The following is a 26,879-nucleotide window of genomic DNA, read 5'->3' as shown; positions in this document are numbered from 1 at the left end:
TATTTCTGGTGCTCATTAAAATTTAAATAATCACAAGAGCCTATCTGCTGTGGTAATAGGGCTTTAGAGAATGGCTTTGCTAATTACTTGCCCAAACTATATAATCTCAGCTAAGTGTTTTGCTTTGATTTCAATAGGTAGGTTTTAAAAGGGTAAAGTTAAATGTTTAGATCTCTGGGTACATGAAGTCAAACAAAACCTTCAAAACAGAACACTTCCCCCCCAAAAAGTTCATGTCCAGAATTTCAGGTTGAATTTGCATTATTGATATTTTCTCTATAATTTTATTACATTTAGATAATCAATAAAATAACAAATTAAGACCTCCTGTATAAACTTTGCTTATTCCTAAGGGATAGATTCTCACACTAAAATTCTAGCCATTTGCTTGAGAGAGCCTCTTCAAGCTGTTTCTAGCACACCTGTCTTTGTATTCATCATAGTTGTACTGCTCATTTCTAAGCAAGTGAGCACAGAACCATGATTTTGCCACGCCTCAGTTGGGATTCTTTTCTATAATTGTTTATTTTCTTCCTCATTCTGTCGGTTACATTCATCTTTAAAACATATATATTGTCAAGGTCTTTAGAAAAGGAATGGTACTTGAATGTACTTGGATGACCAAACTCAGTTACTCAAATCATTACAAAAATGTATCCCCTTTCCTCATCTCAATCTACTTGCTTCAGACTGTTATCATGGATGCCATAAGAGTAACAAAATTTGGTCTTTGTGTTAGAAGGAGTAAGGAAAAAATTTTTTTTCAAACATGGGATTTCTAGAAACATATGGATTAGCATATATGTATATATATATGCATTAACAATCACCTTGTACTTCATCTTACTTGTTGACACTCTGCATAGTAAAAGGATAGCCTAGAATTTTAGAGATGAAAGGAATCTCAGAAGTCATTTGATCCAACCATTTCCCTTTCCTCCTAAAAAAGAATTTCATTTACAAAATACCAATAATTAGTTATCTTGTCTATACTTGAAGACCTCTAAGAAAGGGCACCCTACTACTTTTCAAGGCAGTTCCATTATACTTTTGTATAGATAAAACACAAAATAAGAACTTAATAATTGACATAGTATATAAAATGTTGAATTTGGAGTCAGAAAGATCTGAGTTCAAATCTACCTAAGACATTTATTAGCAATGTAATATTGGGAAAGTCATTTAACCATATTTGGTTTCAGTTTCCTCATGAAGAAAATGGGGATATAGCACCTACACATCAAAGTTGTGAAAAGAAAATAAATTAATGTATGCTAAAATACTTTGTGAATTTCAAAGTATTATATAAATGTTAACTATTATTATAAACAAATAAAAATAAGAATAATATCCATATTTTCTGATTGTTCAAGGTTGCCTTATAAAGATTGATGATGATGATGATGATAATTATAGCTAAATTTTTAATAATGTTACTATATGCCAGGCACAATGCTAGGCATCTTATAATTATCTCATTAAATCTTTACAACCCTGAGAGGTTGCTATTATTATCTTAATTTTATAAAAGAGGGAATTGAGGCAAACAGGTTTAAGAGAAGTGTCCCAGAGTCACATCGCATTAAACTCATATTTTCCTGAGTCCAGGATCAGCATTCTATCCATTATGCCACCTAGAAGCCTGTAGCTGGTGACCACCGAATTTATGATTCTAATTTGCATTCTACAGGGATACTTTTGGTTATGCTACCTACTTAGCTGTATAAATGGTAGTTCCTAGACTAAGATCCTTAAACTTCTTTAGGCAGTTTCATGGTAGCTACTGACCCAGAGATCAGAAAAAACAATCAATTTTTTTTCTCTTTGCTTTATTGTGGATTCAGACACCAAACTAAGTCTTATGAATACCTATCTTATTGTCTTTTTGTCTTTCTGCATCATCTGATGAAGGTAGAGGTTGGGACATTGATTGTTCTGGACTAATGGGAAGCCTGTACTTTCTTTCTTGAGTGATGGGGTATCATTATGATTGGTGAACCAATAAATACCAACCCTTTTTATGCATTGGGCTAATACATATCTTAGGATCCAGGATGATCCTAAAGACACATTTACACAGGGGTGTGCATACTAACATTTAAAAATTGGTTCTCCCTACTGAAAAAAATATGCAACAAACATTTTTGAATTTAATTTGAATTATTAATCTTTTTCTTCATTACTTTCTGAAGTCTGGGCTATTAAAAACAGCAACAAATCAAGCCTTGATTTGTAGTGTTTGCTGATTTCCAAAAATGCTCACATTGAAAATTTAACAACTTGTTTATGAGAGCTTCTTTGAGCTAGCTGTAATATGCCCCTAACCCAATCTTCTTTCTGTCCTTTATTCTCCTGTGCAACAATCTATTTGTAGGTACATTAGTTATAGTTTCTTATAAGCTTACTGAGTTCTCTCAAACGTCAGCTGATCATCTACTTATGATTAATCCACAAACATAATATTGGAGCAAAATAATTAAGGGCAAGTAATAAAAGTCAAATTAGAATTAAAAATCAAAAGATATCATTCCTGCCAATGAATATCTTCTTTTCCTGAGGATAATATGTGATACTTTTCTTCCTGAAAAGTATCATTACTCCTGTTTCCATATCAAATTCAATCTTTTACAAAAAACAAAACATGATGGTGGTAAACATTAATTACATGGCAAAACCTTTAATTAAATCTCATCTAAATAATGGATTGTTTCTAAAGTAATGTCCTCTGGGTGGTTAAAAACTCTTCATTAGCACTGCAGCTCTTCATCTTTGAATTAAAGAATAACTTTCAGCTCCAGTGGAGACAACTAAAAACATTATGAACATGCTTTCTATATACCTTTTGTACGGAAAGATCCCTTTTTACAAAATGTGTATGGAACTTTACATTTGAAATAATAATATAGATAATTCAGTTCAAAAATATACTTTAGAAATATTCAGATAATTGAGCTTATTAATAACAGCAACCACATTATTGTTATTATCAGTATTAGTTTTTAGCCAGATAATTGCTGCAATCTCAGTTCTACTTACCATTTAGAAAATAGGCTTCAGTTGCATCTTTTAGAATGATTGACCAATTAAACACTTATTAAGTACTTACTGTGTGTAAGACACTGTCCTAGGCACTGGGGATACAAAGTGAAAAATGACTGACTTCAAGGAACTTATATATAACACATTTACATATAAATGTATTCAAAATGTATGTTAAGCAATTGTAAAATAATTCTTTGGGTGGGGAGGCAATAGTGGCTGGGGAAGCATCAGAAAGGCCTCAGTTAGAAGAAGACATTTAAACTGATTTTGAAGGAAGCTAATAAGGGATTCTCTGCAGCAGATAATAATTATTTTAGCAGATAGAAAAAAAATAGAAAGTTTCAGCTGGATTCAGTGAAAAGGTGGCTATGGGAAGGAACGTTGATTGCTTTTAGAGAATGAATAATAATAACACTACTGGCTTAGAGCAGTTTAATTTATATCTGGTTATATAGCTTAAGCAAAAATTATACTTTTGGAAGTGTCTAAGAATTAGAAATTAGAGGATACAGTTTTTAATGACATATAATATTAAATTATTGCTTTATATTTTTCATAGTTTTAATTCAATGTCTCTGCTTGAATTGTTTACCTCTGGCCTGAAGAGATCTGAAAGAGAAAGGGATATGGGGCAAGTGGGGGGAGGGAGAGAGAGACAGACAGAGACAGAGAGAGACAGAGACAGAGAGACAGAGACAGAGACAGAGAGAGACAGAGACAGAGAGACAGAGAGAGACAGAGAAAGACAGAGAGAGAGAGAGAGAGAGAGAGAGAGAGAGAGAGAGAGAGAGAGAGAGAGAGAGAGAGAGAGAGAGAGAAAGAGAGAGAGAAAGAGAGAGAGACAGAGAAAGAGAGAGAGACAGAGAGAGAGACAGAGAAAGAGAGAAAGAGAGAGAGACAGAGAAAGAGAGAGAGAGAGAGAGAGGAGTTTGATAGAGCAATTTCTGATAATGCTACATGAGACCTGTTGTGTGTGACTGAGCCCAAATGGAATCCTTGTTAATATAGCTTTATACCTACAGGAATCCAGTTAAATCTTTCTGTCAATTATGTGGTAATTTTTATAGCCATTAGCTGATATGATAATTGAATTGGCCACCAGGAGGCTCCTTTATTGAGCTACCATTTCAAGGCTTGTCAGTTTTTCTAGGACAGGGCTTCTTAAAAATTTTCCATTTGTGACCTCTTTTTGCTCAAGAAACTTTTACATAACTCCAGGTATATGTGTATAAAATAGATATACAAATCAAACATTTACTAATAATAAATCATAAAGTAACTTATCTTAAATAATTATTCTTATATATATGTATATATAAACATATATATATATTATATATATGTATGTGTAAACATATATATGTATATCTATACATATATATATATATAATTTTACCATTTATTAAAGGGGAAAATAAATTTGCATACTAATGAGATAAATGTGCTTGTTTGTTTTTCTATAAAGAATTAAATCTTTAGGGGCAGCTAGGTGGAGCAGTGGATAGAGCACCAGTCCTAAAGTCAGGAGGACTTGAGTTCAGATTTGATCTCAGATACTTAACACTTTCTAGCTGTGTGACCCTGGGCAAGTCACTTAACCCCAACTGCCTCAGGGGAAAAAAAGAACTAAATCTTTGTGGTATATTTGATACATTTTACTGTTGCTAAATTTTCCATAGCCCCCACATTCAGTTATGTGACTCCATATGGGATTACAACCTAAAGTTTTAAGAAGCTTTGCTCATGAAGATATTTTAGAGGGATAGCCTAAGGATTTGCACCAGAGAGTGCTAAGTATGAAAATCTTTAGACCATCAATGTTGGGGTGAAACCATGAAACCAAATTCATGCTTGGTATAGTCCCCATTTAATTTAGGGCACACATATATTCATTCATAACATATGTACATAGGCATCTATACACATGTATATATCTAAACACATTTGTATGTGCATATACACACCAAAAAATTCATGGACTTTGGCTTAAAAATCTCTGACATAAAATAGGGCTTCTTATAATTTTCCCATTTGCGATCCCTTTTTTGTGCAAGAAATTTTTATCCATCTCTGGTTATATAGACATATTAAATGTATACAAATCAAACATTTATCAATAATAAGTCATAATTTCACAATCTCACATTCAGTTATGTGACCTCTACATAGGGTCATGTGATCCATAGTTAAAAGGAAAGTAGAAAAGACAATGAGGGACGTTCATGTCTTGTCTCAGGAACATAGAGACTAAAAAAAAACAAAAAAACAAAACAAACAAACAAAAAAACACAACTAGTTCGAGTTTACCAGATAAATGGGATTCATTATAATTTAAAATCTCAGCAGTTCCAGATTTCTTTTTTCCTCATGGCATTTGGTCATAGAGTGACTTTGTTCTAAGATTAGAAGCTCTCCTAGCTGGGTTAAATTTCCCCCTAAATCTCCCTGTTCTCATGCTACCATGGCTTCTGGGCAATGAATAAACTGATGTCAGTACCTCTCCATGTGATCCCTGATTCCCTTGACTGCTTGTGCCTCTTCTTTCCCAAGTCCAAAGAGCAAAATCAGAGGAAAAAAGACATGAAATGAAAAGAAGGGACAGCAATACACAAAGCAGATCCTTTTCCCCAAGACCTCAGATGGTAGAGAAAAGGTTAATATCTAAATTCTATGATATAAATGATCATGCAAAAAATTTAATAATCTGCTTGAGTAGGATGATTAGAAATTGCTAAGATGTTCAATCCGTTAATCAATCTTTTTAGATTCAGAAGAAGCAGATCATTGGACTATATGATATTTCATTAAATAATGAAACATTAGACTCAACTAATTGGATGATATCAATAAATAGGGAGGGAAACTAGATCTCTGATTACATTGATAGAAGAACACCCTATGATTACTTCTTTTTACCAGCACAGCTTAGAACCTTCTTAAAAAAATTAGAGTTTTAGAGAGCTAGAACACCAAGAAATGAAGTGAATTGCCCAGAGTAATAGGGTTATAATGTGTCAAAGGTGTCATTTGAACCCTGATTTTCCTCACTCCAAGCCTGGCTCTTTATTCTCTGTGCCATGTTCTATTTATTTAATGGGATTTTGTTTGTAGTTCAGGTGTAAAAAAAAGAAGAAAAAGAAAGTGATAAATTTAGGTAGCTAGTGACATTGTGGATAGAATACTGGGGTTCAAATCTGGCCTCAGCTCTGTGAAGCTGGGCAAGTAGCTTCACTCCATTTGCCTCAATTTCTTCATCTTTAAAATCAATTGGGGAAAAAATGGAAAACTAGTCTAATATTTTTGCTAAGAAAACCCTAAATAGGGTTACAAAGAGTTGAGGACAACTGCTACTATTGAGCAACAGCAATATTATAAAATTACACAGCTAGGTAGCACAGAAGATAGTGTTTGGACCTGGTGTCAAGAAAACTTTAGCTTAAGCCCAGCCTCAGACACATAGTAGGTTGTGTGGGCAATTCATATTTAACTTGTTTGCTTCAAATTTCCTTAATTGTGAAGTACTACCTCCAGAGTTGTGAGGATCAAATGATGGATTTATCAAGAACTTAATACAATTACTAGCACATAGAAAGTTTTATACAAATTCCAGTTATTCTTCTTCTTAATATAAAATTATTTTTCTTCTGAAAACTAAGCCAGTGATGGAGACTTTACTCCCCTATTAGAAAATGTAAGCAATATCTATCCTATTCTTGTGAATTCAGGCACTCATTATGTTGATTAAATTGGTTTAAACAAATAATTGCCTTTAATTAACAAGAGGGATGTAATTATGGCCCAATTAAATTGTTAATAACTGTCCTCTGCTTAGGGGTATAGACTCGAATTGAGTCTTTTGGGATAGTCCAAAAAACAACACAGGGAAAATAGGATCATATGTAATAACTTTGATTCTGTGTTTATATTTAAGGCAAATTATTTTTGTCTTTAGTTCCATCAAACTCTAGATCTTGACCAAATGATGGCTTATTTATGTATTTGTTAGTTTGAAGTCTCTCTAGTATAAAACACAAGCTAAAACCTATTTGAGATTGTAAAACCATTTCTCTTTACTTCTCAAAGTAGTTCTTCCTTAAAGCCAGCAATTAACTTTATAATTACAAATGCAAATGGAAGTATGCCATATTTTTCCCTCAAATTTTTAAATGAACAAATATCTATTTTCTTTTCCTTTTATGTCTTCCTCCCCATTGAAAAGAAGAAATTGAAACTCTTTTTAATGAATAGATATTAAAAAAATTTTACATTGCTATGTCAAAAAATACATTTCTAGCCTTCAACCTGAGCCCAGTGTTTCTTTCTTAGGAAGTAGATTGCATGTTTTATCATGAGTCTTCTGGAACTATGGTTTGTATTTACAATGTTACTATCATTGTATAGATTGTTCTTCTAGTTACTCTTACAACAGTTCATACCAATTATCTCAGGTTTCTCTAAAATCATCCTCTTCATCATTTCTTTTTACTTACTTATTTAAAACTTAAGTATTAAATTTTAATTTAATTTAATTACTTATTATTACTTATTAACTTAACCATAACTTATTTAGCCATTCCCCAGTTGATTGAGAGCCTCTTTAGTTCTAGTTCTTTGGCTGTAAATATTTTTTGTATATATAGATATTTTTTCTTCTTCTTTTGATCTTTTTGTGATATAGACCTGGTAGTAGTATCACAGAATCAAAAAATATGCAGTCTGGACTAATTTACAAGCAATAGTGCTTTCATGTGCTTGTTTTCCTATAGCTTTTTCAACATTTGTCATTTTTATTTTTAGTCATCTTTGCCAATTTGGTGATGGTGATGATGATAGATAGTGTTTATATGTATATTTCTTTATACTTGTGAAGTAATTTTCAAATATTTTCTTATTTGATCTCACAACAATCCTGAAAATTAGATGCTATTATTATCCCATTTTACAGTTGAGGAAAGTGAGGAAAATACTGACTTGTTCATGGTCACATTGCTAATAAATGTCCGAAGCTGAATTTAAACTCAATTTTTCCTGAATTTAAGTTCAAGGCTCCATCCACAGCATCATCCATCTATCTGTGATGGGTGTGATGCAGAATCTCAGTGTTGCTTTAATCTTAATCTTTCTTATGTTAGAAAAGTATGAGATTCTTATACTATGTAGGTTTTGGTTATCCTGATTTATTTCTGAATCCCATCTATAACTCATATAAGGTGTTATATTATGATGAAGTGAAGTCCCACTTTTCTTGCCTAATATCATTGTATTATGATATGATAATCTATTTTTCCTCCACAAAATTGGATGCCAATGCTTCATTGTGATAGGGACATAGCTCTGGATTTTTTAAAATGCTAGAACAATAGAATTCAAGCTCTTGCAGGTTCTTTGAAATGGGAAAAGGGAGTATAGTTTGTATTTCTATTGTTTGAAAATCAATCTAGCTATGTTCATAAAGGGTGATAACTCCTTCCCTCCAAATTAACTACTAAATGTTATATTTTTCTGATATTCAAATTTATAAAGACCATCTACTTAACAATGTCTCCTTTGGTTCAGTAATAGAAGACAATCACAATAAACTTTGGATAGAAAACACCATCTGCATTCAATAAAAGAACTATGAAGACTGAATGTAAATCAACACATGTTATGTTTACTTCTTTTTTCTGTTTTCCCCCTCCCCTCTCTTATGTTTTTTCCATTTTGTTCAGATTTTTCTCACCCAACATGATTCATAAAGAAATGTGTATTACAAAGTTAATATACATGTATAACAAAAACATGTTATCATGTATAATAGAAAAAAATCAATTAAAAAAATCCAAATCCAAAACAATGTCTCTCTTGATGGTAGTTGAATCCCCATCCAAAGATTCAGCAGACAAGATCAAAGGCCTGAAGGGATCATTTACATAATTTAATCCCACCCTTTTGTTTTATGGTTTTAAAAAAAACAACCAAAACAGAAGTTATGACTTGTTCAGGGTCATAAAGATAGTTAAATTATCATAACTAGAATTGTAATTCAGGTCCTCTGAAGCCAAAACTCAGTATCCTACCATGATATCAAACAAGGAATAACAATACTGTGCTTTAATATATAAGACCTTTCTCACTACAGCCCCTAGAGGTTTGTTGAATCAGTATTATCAGTCCTATTTAAAGATGAAGATCAAATTGAACTTTGTGATCTGTGACTTATCCATGTTCAGAGCTGAAATTTGAATCCAAATTTCCTGACTCTAAAGACAACGCTTTCCCCATTGTATCATATTAATTTTACCTACCCCTAAACTGCATATATGAGAACTGCTGGCATATCATTATTTTAATAGGTTTTTGTATTTGGGTTGAAAGCCAGGCTGGTATGGTGGCTAGGATTTTGGAGTCAAGATGACCCAAGTTCAAATTTTGTCTCTGACAAATACTGGTCATCTTTGGGTAAGGAAACTCTCTTAAATCATCAATTGTGCTTTCCCACCGAGATTTTTAAAAGAAATTAGTAAATAAATAACAAAATAAACAAGTAAAATTAAAGAGTAAAAAATATACAGTTATCCATGTAGTCAATGTCCATTACTTAAAATAGTATAAATCTTTTATATTCATGACACAGCAAAAAATACTGGTCCTAGAATCAGAAGACTTGAGGTCAAATCCTATATCTGACACTTGATAAATACTTATTTAATTTTAAATAAATCACTTACTAAAAATTTGTTCCTGGTCTTCAGTTTCCTCATCCAGAAAAACCAGGGGCTTGTACTAGAGTGAATCTATCAATTTGTCTATGGTTCCATTTGAATGGTGAAAGTACGTTACAAAAATAAATGAATTAACAAAATAAACAAAGCTGTATTTTAAAAAAGGACTTGTATTTTAATAGTCAAAACAACATGAAGGAGAAATAAAATGGTATTGGAGGTGACCAAACATAATTTGTCTCCCTTTTAGTCTTCTATTTGATATGAAATAAAGATGAAAGGGAAGAGCTATCAGCCATTTCTCTGGTATAACAGAATAGTCAAGGGAAATTTTGAATAAATGTAAGTCTGAATCATATTATGATTGAAGGATGTAATCAAAGGCAATGCACTGCTTGTAAATAATAGGGCTTTTATATAATGCTCTGGAAATTGTTATCTCTACATTTGTACTCACTTCTAGCTATTCCTTTACAAAATGTGTGTCCCTGATCAGAATGACAGCTGAAGTATAGGGAAACCTTTTTTGTTCACAAACTAAAGAAAGGAACCTTTATCAAATCTGAAGCCACATAGGCGAAAGATTTTATATTTTTAGCGCTATTTAATTATAACAGAAATACACAGAAATCAGGCTTTCTATCCTGGAAGACTGCTGTGTAGATTATGCCCCATTCAGAGGTTGAAGTTCCAAGTTTCCATGTCATACTAGGTCTGAAATTAGTACTTTACTAACTAGGAGGCATTTTTCCAAAACTTGATGGACTGAGCTAGAAGACTGCTCCAGGGGGAGGAGATAAGGATTTTAAAAGAAGAAAACCTCTCTTCCTGACAGCACATGCTGTGCCAAACCAGTAGCTGGCATTACCAGGGCTTTCCTCTGGGGAATCTCACTGGAATGGCTGAATTTGTCTGGGGAGTTTATTACAGTTAAGGAAGGGAAAATAACAAATGAGTTAAGGGAGCAAGTTTGGGCTTCAGCACATTTTTCCTTGGTGACTTAATACATTTTCCAAACAATGTCACTTGGAGGATCGATGAGTTAGAGAATGTGATAGACATCAGCCCCAAGTGTGGCATTGTTCAGATGTGAAATAGTCAAAATATTGGAAACCAAGCACTTTAGTACATGTGGTCCACGGCTTTAATAGGCCATTAAGTTGTCGCTTAGATATAGCTAAGTGAATGCCTTAGACTAAACTAATATTTCTAACTATTGAAAGTTTGATTTCAAGACCTTGCACTTTTAAAAGAAGGTCTTTTGGGACCAGAGCTGCTTTTTGTATTTGGAATTTCAAGTTAGAAATTTTCATATATAACACAATTTTATTTCTTTAATATATTTAGATGCAAAAATTGGGATAATACAATTAAGTAAAGAACTTTGCATCTAAATGCAGAAAACCTGGGGCCAGTTCTGTCATCTACAGCCTGCTTGATATTGGGCAGTTTAAGCAATCTTTAAGAGCCCTTTTCAAAGGAAGGAATTATGACCAAAGAAGTACAGAACATTATGAAAAGCAAAATGGACAACTTTGATGACATTAAATTAAAACGTTGGTGCACAAACAAAATCAACAGAACCAAAATAAAAAAAGAGAAGTACAAAACTGGGAAAAAATCTTTATAGCCAGTGTTTCTAATAAAGATCTAATTTCTAAAATATATAAAGAACTGTGTCAAATGTATAAGAATACAAGTCATTTCTCAATTAATACATGGTCAAAGATATGAACAATTTTCAGATGATGAAATTAAAGTCATCCTGTATTCATATAAAAATGCTCTAAATCACTAGTGATTAGAGAAATGCAAACTAAAACAACTCTGAGTACCATTTCATATCTCTCAGATTGATCAAAATGACAGGAAAAGATGATAAATGTTGGAGGACATGTGGGAAAACTGGGATATTAATGCATTGTTGGTGGAGTTGTAAGATGGTCTAACTATTCTGGAGAGCAATCTGGAACTATGCCCAAAGAGTTATAAAACTGCATACCCTTTGACCCAGCAGAGACATTACTGGGTCTGTATTTCAAGGAAATCATAAAAGAGTGAAAAGGACCCACATGTGCAAAAATGTTTGTAGCATCTCTTTTTGTGGTGGCAAAGAATTGGAAAATGAGTAGATGCCCATCAATTGGAGAATGGTTGAACCAGTTGTGGTATATTAAGATGATGGAATATTATTGTTCTATAAAAATGATGAAAAAGCTGCTCTTAGAAAGTCCTGGAAAGATTTACATGAACTAGATGCTGAATGAAACAAGCAGAATCAGAAATACATTGTACACAATAACACCAAGAGTGTGATGATCAGCTATGAAAGACTTGGTTCTTCTCAGTGGTTCAGTGATCCAAAGAAGTACTAATAGACTTTGGACAGAAAATGCCATCTGCATTTAGAAAAATAACTATGGAGATTGGATGTAAATCAACATATGCTATGTTCACTTCTTTTTTTCTGTTTTTAAATCTCTCTCATGGTTTTTCCCTTTTGTTCTGATTTTTCTTTTCCAACATGATTCATAATGTGTTTTGAAAATAAATATTTTATTTCTTAAAAAGATCCCTTTTCACATAATCCTATGAACTGAGAATTGAAAAGTGAACATCAAATGCAGTTTCTTTTGCATTTCCTTTTCTGACACACCCCAGAAAATTCTTCCTGGAAATATATTCTGGAACTAAAACTTTGAAAATATCCTCTCCCTTGCTCTGATGGGATGAATCTTCTTTAAATGAAAAATCTTTTCTTCTTCTCTAAACTGTATTCCAGTGAATACTGGACTTCTTTAAAGCAGAGAACATATTTTTTATGCTTATATTTGTCTTCCCAGAGTAGGCACAGTCCCTAGCCTGTAGAAAACATTTACTAAATGTTGACTGAATGACAAAATATAAGACTGAGGTATTTCCAGTTGTGGACAACTAGGTGATACAGTAAATATCATTGTTTGGCCTGGAATCAGAAAGACTCATTTTTCTGAGTTCAAATCTAGCTTCAGATACTTATTAACTGTGGCCCTGGGCAACTTGCTTAAATTAACTTTGTTTGCCTCAGTTTCCTTATCTGTAAAATAAATTGGTGAAGAAAATGGCAAATCATTCCAGTATCTTTATCAAGGTAACACCAAATGGGGTCACCGAAAGATGAATATGCTGAAAAGGACTGACAATAAAAAATTTCCAAATGTCTCTATTATTTTTGACACCTGTAGTTGGGCACCAGAGCCAATAAATCCTTCATTTTGTAGTCATTCAGTTTTTTTTTAACTGATGCCAACAGACATCAAAAGCAAAATACAAATTAAGATCCACATCATTCCTGAACCAATACTTTTTACCATCTTTTATTTAAGTACTACTCTAATACTTAACTGTGGCATGTGGAGGTGACCTATGCACTTTTAAAATTATCTTATTTTAATTGATATCTTTTATTCTTTATATCACATTCATTTTTAATATATTCCTTTTCTTTCCCTTTGTTACTTCTTGCAGCAAATATTAACATTAGCACACAGATTTACAAAAAACACGCAGTTCAACAAAAGTAAGCAACTCATAATACATTTGACAGTATAAACAGTATGAAATACATTTTTTCAGCTTTCCTTTGGGGAAAAGCTTTGCACTGACTTTTGAAGGCTTTTGCAATGGAATAAAAATTTTGGTAGGTCCCATAAAGAATGCAAGCTTTGTAGTGTTGCAGCCTAGTACTTTTTTCTTTCCATTTATATCTTCCTTTTATGTGTAGTCTTCCCCATTTGAATGTAAACTTCTTGGGGGGTGTTTCTTATTGCTTGTATTTATTTATGCCAAAATCTTAGCACAGTTCCTGACACATATTACATACTTAATAAATTCTTTTTAACTGATTAAGTGATTGAAGACAGTCTGGACATTATTTGATCTACCTAGCTAAATTTTAGAAAGATACATTCCCAAGAGATTGGTCATGAAGTAATGCCTTGTTTTTGCTATGATAATTGATCCAGACAGTATGCTAGTCTTCACCAGAAGAGAGCATAACTACACTGATGAAATTCCATGTTTTTAAGGTTCTTTTCCCCTTTTGCATTATTTTTTATATCCTAATCCAATATAAAATTTTTTGATAGCAGAGATTATTTCATTTTTATCTTTTTACCCTAGTATTAAGCACCTTTTGTTTTTGTTTTTGAGGAAGTAGATGCTTGATAAATTTTAGTTGAATTTAGAGAGGTTTCTATCCACATGGGATATGTATCTGCCTGTGATCTTTGATGCATAATAGAATTTTAGACCTGATTAATCTTATTTGGCTATTTAGGATGGGTATACTCATCAGACCTTCAATTTCTTTGGTATAGGGAGCTCCCAGATAAGGAAACTTCCTTGACACGTTTGGGGCTGGTATACTTCTTTGCACAGTATAAGATTTTAGAGTGGTTCCTGAGTGTTTAGAGAGTTAGTGGTACAAAGTCATTTAGGCAGGAAGTTTCAGAAATGAGACTTGAATCCAATTGAGATCACTTTTATACCCAGATGGTTATGCGGCATTTCATATAAATATTTTCCTTGATCAAATTACTCATTCAACACCTCTAGTTCGGTTTGAACTGTCCAAACATGGATTAAAGTGAAATAGATTTGCAAACTGAAAGAAAATCTTATTCTTTCAAATGTTAAATATGATAACAGCCATATCCTGGATCAGTGTCTCTAAAATTTTTTTTTTTTTTTTTTTGGCACTGGTGAAGTCTATAAAGTCCTTCTCAGAAGAATGTTTGCTTTTTAATTTTTTTTCAAAACACAATAAAAAATGCTAAAATTCAGTGAAAGATTTGTAAAAATAAAGATGTATTGTTTGTCTTCTTTCAGTTTGTTCAGTCATTTATTACTCTTCATGATCCCTTTTGGAGTTTTCTTGGCAAATATAGGAGTGATTTTCTATATTCTTCTTCAGCTTTTTTTTTTTCCCAATGAGGAAACTGAGGCATAGTCATTAAGTGTCTGAGGCTAAATTTGAACTCAGGTCTTCCTGACTCCATATCTACTTCTCTATTCACTGAGTCATTTAGCTGCCCCAGTGTAAAGACCTCTGAGCTAGTGGTTTCATAAGAAATTATGTTCATTCACAAGTTAAAACATAATCTGAAGTTTTACCAGAGATGACAAAGAATGGAATGACAGGCAAACAATGGTAACATTAAGATTGTTTTTCCTTGAACTTACGATTTACAGGTTTTGTTGGTAATATTGGGTTGAACCTCTCTGGGGAGGTAGCATTCTCTTCATCAGTCACATATTCAAAATTGATGATGAACATCATAGCCACTCCCTCTTGATTTTTCACTGGAATTATGTGAGTATTACAAATGAAGGTTGATCCTAAGGAGAAGAAAAAGACAAATTTTACGTCCCTAAATATTTAGAACTTCAAGGTCATAAGAAATCTCGGTGGATTTTTCTTTCTTAGATAATTACCCCAAACAGAAAAATATTGTACAATATATGCAATTTACCATTAATCTGAATTTCATTTAATAGCACACTGTGCAAATGTATATCTGGAAAAAAACATTATTTTTGAAATAGTGTGTAGACAAACCTATCATCATATCATGTAGGTAATGAATATAAAATTTCACTTGCCTTCTCTCTTACTACTTTAATTCATCTCTTCCCAAGATAGTAGCTAGCATTTATATAATGTTTTAAAGTTTGAGAAACTCTTTATAAATATTATCTCAATTTATCCTCATAAAATTCTGGCAGGTGGGTCCTATTGTTATCATTACTATTTTACAGCTAAGGAAACTGAGGCTGAGGGAGGTTAAAATGACTTGCACAAAGGTGTCTAAAGCTAGATTTGAATTTAGTTCTAGTGTTTGATATACTGCACCATCTAACCATTTCTCTCTAAAAACAGAGATTCTAAACTTTTAAAAGCTTTGTGTGTGTGTGTGTGTGTGTGTGTGTGTGTGTGTGTGAGAGAGAGAGAGAGAGAGAGAGAGAGAGAGAGAGAGAGAGAGAGAGAGAGAGAGAGAGAGAGAGAGAGAGAGAGAGAGAGAGAGAGAGAGAGAGAGAGAGAGAGAGAGAGAGAGAGAGAGAGAGAGAGAGAGAAAGAGACAATTGGGGTTCAGTGACTTGCCCAAAATCACACACCTAGGAAGTATTCTGATTTCAGGGCCAGTGCTCTATCCACTGTGCCATCTAGCTGCCCCTTAAAGTGTCTTTTTAAACATTAATCTAACAAATACATTTATAAAACCTAAATTCTTGAAGGTAAATTTTTTTCTTTTTTTTATTTTTTTCTTTTCTTTTAAAATTAATTTTATAATTATAACATTTTTTTACATTATCCCTTGTACTCCCTTCTGTTCCAAATTTTCCCTACTTCCCTCCACCCCCTTCCCTAGATGGCAGGCATTCCCATACATATTAAATATGTTATAGCATATCCTAGGTACAATATATATGTGCAGAACTGAATTTCGTTGTTGTTGTTGTTGTTGCAAAGGAAGAATTGGATTCAGAAGGTAAAAAATAACCTGGGGAGAAAAACAAAAAAATGCTAACAGTTTACACTCATTTCCCAGTGTTCCTTTTCTGGGTATATCTGATTCTGTCCATCATTGATCAATTGGAATTGGATTAGCTGTTCTCTATGTTGAAGATATCCACTTCCATCAGAATACCTCCTCATACAGTATCATTGTTGAAGTGTAGAATGATCTCCTAGTTCTGCTCGTTTCACTCAGCATCAGTTGATGTAAGTCTCTCCAAGCCTCTCTGTATTCATCCTATTGGTCATTTCTTACAGAACAATAATATTCTGTAACATTCATATACCATAGTTTACCCAACCATTCTCCAATTGATGGGCATCCGTTCATTTTCCAGTTTCTAGCCACTAAAAAAAGGGCTGACACAAACATTTTGCCACATACAGGTCCCTTTCCCTTTTTTTGTATTTCCTTGGGATATAAGGGAAGATAAAATTTCAGGTGACATCTTCCAAGAGCCAGAATCATCCCAAAGTAGAATGGACTGCCTTGGGAAGTAATGAGTTCCCCCTGAAGGAAAATATCTTCAAGGAAAGACTGGATGACCATTTGTTTTCTAGAGGGCTATGGAGTCCTTTCAAACTTTGAAATTCTGTGGTTATTTATTTGGCTTATGTATTTAATCATGTTTGGATTTAGTATCAAATTTATGATCATACCTTTATACTTCACCTTAATAGATTACAAAATGTTTAAACAATTTGTTCTGACAATGCTTTTAAGTAGAAGTATCATCAGCTCCATTTTTGCAGATGAAATGGTTCTGAGTTCATAAAAGTACTAAAAGATGAAGCAGACTTGACAGATATATTGCCACTCAAAGGCTCCCCAAATCCACCTCATTCCCTTCACCTGATAAAATTAATAAGGAATTCTAAAGTTCTAATATGCTATCACAATTCTTTCCCATTTTTTTCTCACTCTAAGAAAGCCTGCTAAAGTCACATCATCTAAACTAAAGGGTTGGGAGGTGGAAAAGGAATCCTTTATTAAATTAGAGGACTATATTAAATTATTGATTACATTCACTGTTAATTTAAAATAAAAATGTTATTTTGATCTCTTCAATCAACAAGGTAATCTGATAGAAAATCTACATAACAAATTGGGAAAACAACATTATTTTTACATCATTACTTACTACAGATTTAATTTTCAGCCAATCCTTTACACACAAATGGGTACTTTTACCATTACCTCAGACTAGTTTGCTGGAAGAACCCACTATTAACGTTATGATAGTTCTTGTAATAAAAGGAGGAAGATACAGGATATCTTTTTGGTCAAAAATGGGGAGAGAGAAATAGCTTTGGAACACTTGAACTCCTAAGGGAATGTATTCTTAGAGGAACATCTATATGATTATTCCCTATAAAACTATAAAATCTTTCCCTGAGGCAATAGAGGTTGTTTTTGTTTTATTTTGTTTTGTTTTTGTTTTCCACTTTCCAGGATGGCTGAAAAATTCAAACAATGAAGGATTCATTTGGGTTAACAAATACCCTCTTTAAAAAATGCAGATTGCCTCTAGGAAGGTTATGATGCTATCCATCATCCATACATTATTATGTATTAGTTCAAACAAATTATGCTCTTCCTAACTCTAGCAGATATCAGTTGTACTAAATGTTTATAGGAGTTTTGACTGAAGGGAAAAGAGAATTATGCAATGCCCAAATATGAAAATTAAAAATCATATAAGGGTACTCGAGTGCCGCCTGTGAACTTGGAGAAAAGGTCACTAAGGGTGTTAGAATAGCACAAAAATGTGAAAGAACATCAAAAATAAGTTTGATTCATTTCATATTTTTTACTGGGGAGGTGAAGCTCACAAGATAAAAGAAACTCTAGCTCTTATTTTCAGGACCCCAAACCACAGAATCTCATTGTCAGAATAAAAAGAATATAGGATTTATTTAGCTCAACTTGATCCATGGACAGCACCTCACCCTACTTTCATTTCCATTCTTCCAGTGTACATAATAGAAAAGACAAAGGCCCCTCAAATAAAGTTAACACCATTTCTCTTTGGCCTTATGGAGGGAGCCATAGGATAATTTAAATTTCTGCCCTTTGAAAGTACAAAAACACTCTACAAATTTTAGTTATTATAGCCTTGTTCAGGTATGTTCTAAAAGTCCTTGATCTTACTAGTGGCCCTGTATTGCTAATAGGAACTTATCATTTTAGCCCACTAATTCCATTTTGTGTTGTAGACAATATAAACTGAGTCAGGTTAATATTACTAGTTTTATACTTTATCTCCATTAACAGGGCTGCATTTTGTGAGCTAACCTAGAAATCTAGCTCTCATTTATAATACTGTCTTCATAAGAAAATGTGTTCTGCATTACAAGTAACTGGTTTAGTAATGAACTTTGGAATGCAGCATCTGTGTAAGTTGAGGATTGCTATCAATTGAAATTTAGACAGTCAGATACTAGAGCCTTCCAAATAAAAAATGTAGAGTATTTCCCTTATAACTAATTTCATATTTTCTATAAATGTGAACACAGTATTTATGGAAGATACTTCTATGTGTATTAAAATTGACATTCTACACCTTCAAGTTTTCCAGCTGTATTTTCAATCCACTTAATAAAACAGTTAGCTATGGCACTTGTCATAGTTTCCATGGTAACAAATTGGATGACTTTAGTAAACAGAAAATAAGCAATTTAAGACTGTTCCATTAAAGCTAAAAATAGAAATGCTTCAGGCCAAGCATTGCTACACAGTCTGGTTAAACAGAGGGTCTGAGGAGATGCTAGAAATAGCCATTATGTACTTGGCTAATGAACCAAAATATATATTGATTTTACCTCCTAAAATGACATTTCTTGGATCATTTTTAGAAGAGCGTTATGAATTCACATATGTTTTGTAGTGCTTTTGATGTTTCTAACATGTGGGGCACACTGCTGACTAAACATGAAAACACTAAATAATAGTATTAAGAAAATAGGTCTGGAAATAACTGTGGCCCCCTACCTCCCAATGACATTTTTAATGGAATTAGAATATAAGAAGATATAGTAGCTAAAAGTTTGTTTCTCCTATAGATTCTTAAACAGGAAGTGACTGCAGAATTTCATAGTTAAAAGCAATTTCAAAGATTATCAATTCCCACCTATATCTTGATATGAAATTTACATATAACATCATTATAGCCTTTACTGAAAGACTTTTGGATATGGAACTCACTGCCTTCTCTGATAGCCTTTTTTACTTCTGGGCAGCTCCAATTGTTTTTTAATTAAAACTTTTTTTTAGAATATACATGTACATTCATTTTTATATATTTTCATATGAGTCATGTTGGAAGAGAAAAGTCAGAACAAAAGAGAAAAAGCATGAAAAAGAAAAAAAACAAGAAAAAATAAAAGTAGTATACATTGATCTGCTCCATAAGTATTTCTTTGGATGTGGATGGCATTTTCTATTCAAAGTTTATTGGAAATGCCTTGGATCACTGAATTGCTGAGAACAGCTAAGTCTATCATAGCTATTCATCACGCAATCTTACTGTTGCTGTTTATAATGTTTTCCTGGTTCTGTTCTCTTTACTCAGCATCAGTTCATGTTAGCTTTTCCTGGCATTTTCTGAAATCAGTGTCTTCATCATTTCTTATAGAACAATAATATCCGATTATTTTGATATACTATAACTTATTCAGCCATTCCCCAATTGATGGGCATCCACTTATTTTCCAATTCTTTGCCACCATAAAGGCATCTCTAATTGTTAGGGAAGTTTAGTTTGCATTTGCAAATCTGTATATCTGCAACTTTGATTCACTGGTACTAGTGTCTCTCTGGATCCAAGTAAAACCAATCTAAAATTTTCTCCACGTGACTGCCCCTCAGAAACTTAATGGCAATCATTTAATTCCAACTTTATTTACTTTTCTGCCCTTTTCTTGCTTCACCAATTCTTTTTTGGGGAATAAATATACAGACTTAACTAGGCTATAAAACACAACTTGCCTGTATAACTTATGTTAGTAGATCTATTCAGCAATACTAAAGTCAGGATAAAAATATATAGAACTTGAAAAAATCTGAGACTGTTTAATCCAACTCTTCCCATTCTGTAGATTAGGCAACTAATGTCAAAAGTATTATGGTAAATTGCTCAAAGTCACAATGCAAACTAGTTATCAGAACTCAAGCTAGAACCCAGATCTCCCAAGTACCACTGTGTTGCACTATCTCTATTGATGTTTACAAATATTTTGTCTGTAAAATTTTTGCAAGATCAAATATGGGAACTGCCTAGTCTGCTGAATAATAGAATTAAATGTGAAATGTTTCCCTTTTTATATTTACTCTTATTTTTGTATGTGTGCAATAAACCCCAGATTAAAATCTTTAGAAAAATTTAAGTGTTTTCAGTTTTTAGATTTCATACTTGATCTTTGAGAAAGATGAAATATGAGATTAACAGAATGGAATGAAAAGAATTCTTGCTGGAAATTTAGTTCTATGACCTCTAAAATAAGTCTTTTAGTAGGGGCAGAATAATAAATGGTCTTAAGAGTTTTATAATTTCTAGTTAGGTAGCACTGACTAAGCTCAAATTACTTCACCATGTTGCAAAGAAGATATTTTATATTCCTTCAAATATTATATAAAATTCCTATACTTTCTTCATGAGGGAAGTCCCAGGGTGGAAATTCCCACCACTCTTAGAATGCAGATCTGCAAATGCTCCATAATTCATTTTCTTGGAGCTGCCTAGGGCAGAGTGGCCACATGATTTGTTTATGATCATACAAGTAGTATGGCACTGAAATTGAATACAAGTCTTCCTTATTCTAAAGTCAGGTACATTATCTGCGATGTATTGTTTTGAGTGATTTAAGGAAAAATTTCCAACAGAGTTATCTAAAAGTACAAAGGGCTACCTTAAGAGATCTTTAAGCAAAAAAAAAAAAAAACAAAACCCCTATGACTCTTGTACTAGATGATTTGTAAAATCTATTCCAATATTGAAAATTTGTGATTCTGGTACTGAAGTCAATGAACTTGTGTGACTAGAATGTCACAACTACATCAACTTCAATGTTTATTTTGGAAGTAAAATTAGTAAATGATAGAAGTATCCAGAATCCCACTACAGCTGGAAAATTTTTTAAAGAAAAAAATATATTGATATAATTAACTAACTTTGGAATAAAACATAACAGTTGTTAAAATGAATTCAGTATTCAAATGAAGTTAATGGTTTTTAATAAGCCTTAGGCAATAATTTATTTACAATAGCATTATCCCATATTTATAGAATTAGACATGCAATTAGATTAATATTAGCAAGATTCAGATTCAATTCCATATTGTATTTTCTGAGTAAAAATGTTCTGAAAATGGAAAAGCCCTCTTAAATATGTCAAATATTTTAAACAAGTTTCTGCATTGTATTATTCTTAACCACAGCTAAAATATGCAAAAGAGAGATAATATGAATAATTATGGAAATTATAACTTATTAATGAAGTGATGAAATATCCATGTAACATTTAAAAATAGAAGTGTAAACTGAAAGACCCATGCTCATCATGCTGAATTTCTTTTAGAAAAAAACCTTTTCTTCTGGGTCTAACTCTACTTAGGGTATAGCAATGTGCCTCTGGGGTACCCTGCAGGAAAGAAAACTCTACTTCTCACACTTTGTTGATTGAATAAGTAGGATACAGATGCTGATTTCATGCACCCATCTTCTGCCTCATATAAAAGATTAATTTTTCTACATAAGCTTATGCCACTGCCACTCTGTCCAGTTACTAATCCTTGACTTAAGATTTATTTTGTGATACAAATAATACAAATATAAATGTTAGTAATTTGCAATATAAATATTATTAATAAATTGCTAGGATTATAGTAATTTAAGGTTTGCAAATCATTTCATGAATATTAATTATCTCATTTTATCCTCAAGACCACTCTGGAGATAGGTGTGATTGCTATTCTTATTTTATGACTGAGGAAACTGTGAGAGATAGTAGGTGATTTTGTCCAGAGTTATATAGCTAAGTAAGTATGTATACAAAGATTTCAATTTAGGTCTTTCAGACTACCAGTTCAGCAATCTATCTACTTCTTTACCTAGTTGCCTCACTCTGTGTGTGTGTGTGTGTGTGTCGTGTGTGTGTGTGTGTACGTGTATGTGTGTGAATGCTATTACTTTATCATATATACACGTGCATATACATATGTGAATATACATATATTTCAGTATTCGTATATGTTTATATGCATTCATTATACATATATCACATAGGTTTTATTCTAATTTTAATGCATAATAATTTTAGTAAACATAGTTACTATGTCACTGGCCTGCTTAGCTCCTTGTCCTTCCACTGATTCAGCAGATAAGAGAAACAGGATTTCCAAATCTAATAGTTTCATGTCTCAAATTTGTTACCTAGATCTTTGTCTGTTGATTCATTGATATTTATGCTATTTTAGGGGGAAGAAAGTTAACTTGATAATGAATGAAGATGTTAATCAATGAGAGCTAATGAGAATCCACTTTGATCAGGTTATTTTTAGATATTGTGTGTATTTGGAGAGGGTGAAAAAAGTATGCTATCAAAATCTAGTCAGATCAAACTACCTTTGCATATAGATGTCTAGATTTTTGGGGATGGTGATTTCATTCTAATTGTTTTCTAGAATATTTGGATCAGTTCACAACTCTGCTAATAGTACAGTATACAGTATACCTATTTTCTCTCATTGCTTCCAGCATTTGTCATTTCTGATAGCTGTGAAGTGATATCTCAGAGTTGTTTTAATTTATTAATCAATAGTTATTTGTAGTGTTTTTTAAAAATATCACTTTAGATAGCTTTAATTTCTGCCCAAAACTACCTTGGCAGTTTATTGATTGGGGAATATTCTTATTTGTATGAATTTGACTTCTGTTTCCCATTTATTTGAGAAAAGAGACTTTTATTAGAGACACAGCTATAAACAAATTTGAGATTACTTTATTATCTAAGGTACCTTTTTATAAAAATGTAGTTTCCCTGATTATCTCTTATTAAGTCTATTTTTTCTTTTGCTTTGTCTGAGAGCATGATTACTACCTCCGCTTCTTTCTTTCTTTCTTTCTTTCTTTCTTTCTTTCTTTCTTTCTTTCTTTCTTTCTTTCTTTCTTTCTTTCTTTCTTTCTTTCTTTCTTTCTTTCTTTCTTTCTTTCTTCTTTCTTTCTTTTTCTTTAGCTGAAGCATATTAGATTTGCTCTAGCCCTTTATTTTAACTCTGTGTATGTTCTTCTGTTTCAAATATGTTTCTTGTAAACAGCATATTGTTGGATTCTGGTTTTTCATCCATTCTGCTATTTTCCACTTTTTGAGGGAGCTCATCCCACTTACATTCGCAGTTATGATTTTTATATATTTCCCTCCAGCCTATTATTTTATGTCTTTCCTTCTCTTTCTTTTTTTTTATCCAGTCCATTTCAAAAGCCAGTTTTGCTTTTGATCACTGCCTCTCTTAATCTGCCTTCCTTTTTATCAACCCCAATGCTTTTCTCTTATCCTTTTCCCTTCGCATTGCCCTGTTGGGTAAGATAGATTTCTATACTGGCCAAAGTGGATTCTCATTGACTAACATTTTCATTCACTGTCAAGTTCAACTTTTTTTTCCCCTAAAATAGCTTGAATATTAATGAAAATGAAGAGTATGCCCCAAAGGCTATAAATCTGTGCATACCTTTTGATCTAGCAATACCACTACTAGTTTGATACCCCCCCCAAAAAAGATCAAAGAATAAGGAAAAAACTGACATGAACAAAAATACTTATAACAACTTTTTTTTTTGTAGTGGGAAAGAATTAGAAATTGAGAGGATACCCCCAAATTGGGTAATGATAGGACAAGTTGTAGTATATGATTGTGATGGAATACTACTGTGCTATAAGAATTGATGAGCAGGATAGTTTCATAAAAGCATGGGAAGGACTATCTGAACTGATGTAAAGTTAAATGAGCAATACAAGGAGATTTTTGCACATAGTAACAACAATATTGTAAATATGGAAAGACTTTGTTGCTCAAATCAATACAATGTTCAAGACAATTCCAAAGGAGTCATGAAGAAAAACGCTATCAGTCTCCAGAGAAAAAACTGTTGAACTCTCAGGACAAACTGAAATATAGTATTTTTTCACTTTATTTTTTTTGCAACATGATTAATATGGAAATACATTTGTATGATTTCACATTTATAATTGATATCCCATTATTTGCCTTTTCAGTGGGCTAGGGAAGGGGGAGGTAGGAGGGAGAGAATTTGGAACTAAAAAAATGCTAGAACTTAGACTGAGTATAGGTCTTACATGGTTTCCTGAAAAGCAGCTTCATGAATATAAAATGGAGGAAAATGGGCTAAGTTGTTTGTGTGGGAAAAAAAGAAAGGGGAGTGTTTAGTGGATTCTAAGATTGATAATGAGTCAATAGTGTAATCTGGTTTTCCTTAAAGCTACTGAGTTCTTAGACGCATTAAGAGAGGAATTGGAAACTAAGCTAGGGAAGTCATAGTCTAATGTATTTTACTCTGCCTGAACTGCATTAGGAGTAAAGGCCTGAGACAGTTACTGACTGTGACTCTGGGCCTCAAATTTCCTCAATTTTTATATAAATTGCAGAGGAAAATAGTAAGCCATTCTATAATTTTTGATCATGGGATCATGAAGGGTCAGAAATAACTGAAAAATAACTCAAGGGCAACAAGATTCAAAACCTAAGATTCTCTATCTCTAAATCCAGTGCTCCTAATTTTGCAAATGCCTGCTTAATTGTCATTCTTTTGTAATGCCTTAAAGGTGGGATGGGGTATATAAAGCCTGCAAAATCATTTGCTAAGTCAACAGCAGGTATGGTGAGCTGAAAGCCAGATACAACAACTTCCCACTGATCAAGTTCTCTAAATTGATAATTTTGTATGGTTCACAAATGATGTTATAAATATTCAAATGGCTTTTGGCAGGAAAAAGGTTCCCCACCTCTGTCTAAAAGGCTTATGAAAGATTCTTCCTACAACATTCTTATGAAGTATGAGTATAGATATTATTTCTTCCCCTTTGTAGATGAGGAAACTGAAGTTTTGAAATGGTTTGTTCAATATTATATGGTTAGCATGTGAAAGTCTTAGAAATGGAACTCAGGCTTTCTGACCTCAAGTCCAAGATGTCTGTCTGTCTATCTAGATAAAATGTGGCATGGGTTGACTTTTGGGTCAAAAAGATTAGGATTCAAGATTCACTTTTAACAAAATACAATCTGCATCATCCTGGGCCACTGTCACAGCATAAGACTCCAATTCCCAGAGTAGTTGACAAGCTATATTGGAAGAAGATTTCTTATCAGGGTATTCTCTCTACTGCTGGCATTGCTTATTATTACAAAAACAAAATAATCTATCCATTTTCATCCTGTTTACCTATTCCATAGGAGTCTGATCTTGGCCAAATGAGATGGTTATCAGCCTATAGTAGAGTCTACAGCTATTAGTAGTATCCTCAGCAACTAGTGAAGTCACAGCAACCAGTGGACTCTGCAGGAACTAGTGGAGTCTCCCTACTTAACTTCTTAAGAGGCAGATGTGATACAGTTTAAAAAACCCCCCAACAGATATGAACTGGGCCTGTATCTTTTATTTACTATCAATATAATCTTTAAAAATATCACTAATCTTCAGCTTTCTCATCTGCAAAATGGAATTATTTCCACTAATTATCTCATAGTATTATTGTGAGAAAAGCACCCCATGAATGCTTTTATTATTTCTTTAATCACCTGCATATTGAAGCATAGTAAGTACAAATGGGAGGAAATCATGTGAGCTAATGAAAAAATGCATTATATATAGAAGCATTATAAACACATGGACTAACTTGGCAAATTTTTGGCAGTATGTCTCAAAAACACATGAGTTATTCTCTCCACCTCTCCCCCAATGCTTACTATGATAATAACCATCCTATCTGGGGATTTAGAGTAGGAGTTTGATAGAGTGGATGGTCTAGAGCAGAATTCTTCCTTTTTTTTTTTTAAGGGAAAATATATGCAAGCCATTCTTTTGAAGTACAGAGAAAAGAGAGCTGTTTTACAAGCCTGATTGTCATGTTTATTTTCTGTGTGATAGAGTCAGTATTAGATAGAGATGCCAACATTATGAACGATTTATATAATATGATGTTTAAGTTTTTTTTTTAATATTCAGAGAAAGAAAAGATAGTAAATGCTAGTAAAAAAGGCATGGGATATATCATGTGGCCATCTTTCTTAGCATGTTGCCTAATAATTCCTAGAATTTCTGAGCTCTTGTCCATTGTTCTCCCCCCGCCATGTCTACCCCCAGGAATGGGAAAGGGCTCATGATCACTCAGATTGGATAGGCTCTAAGAGATACTGTGGTAAGGTAGAAAGAGCACTGGCTTTTGGAGTCAGAAGACCTGTGTTTGAATTCTGTCTCTAATGGTTAGCAATATTTGAAAAACTCTGAGGAAGTCATTTAAATTCCCTAGGCTTCAATTTTATCATCTGTATATTAAGGGGTTGT

General features: G+C 32.9%; 1 protein-coding gene across 5 annotated transcripts in view; it reads right to left on the bottom strand.

Annotated features, from left to right (window-relative positions):
- The window catches only part of KCNH7 (potassium voltage-gated channel subfamily H member 7), a 622,433-nt gene that overhangs the window by 212,208 nt on the left and 383,346 nt on the right, over positions 1-26,879 (bottom strand). For all 5 annotated transcript variants that reach the window (XM_074303262.1, XM_074303266.1, XM_074303263.1 and 2 more), the window contains exon 3: positions 14,970-15,125. In XM_074303262.1, the coding sequence (XP_074159363.1) occupies positions 14,970-15,125 (156 nt within the window). The remainder of the gene's footprint in view (positions 1-14,969; positions 15,126-26,879) is intronic.

This window comes from Sminthopsis crassicaudata, chromosome 3 (assembly GCF_048593235.1).
Source record: "Sminthopsis crassicaudata isolate SCR6 chromosome 3, ASM4859323v1, whole genome shotgun sequence".
Lineage (NCBI taxonomy): Eukaryota > Metazoa > Chordata > Mammalia > Dasyuromorphia > Dasyuridae > Sminthopsis > Sminthopsis crassicaudata.
Note: the sequence above shows the minus strand (reverse complement) of the source record. Positions and strands in the feature narration are given on the sequence as shown.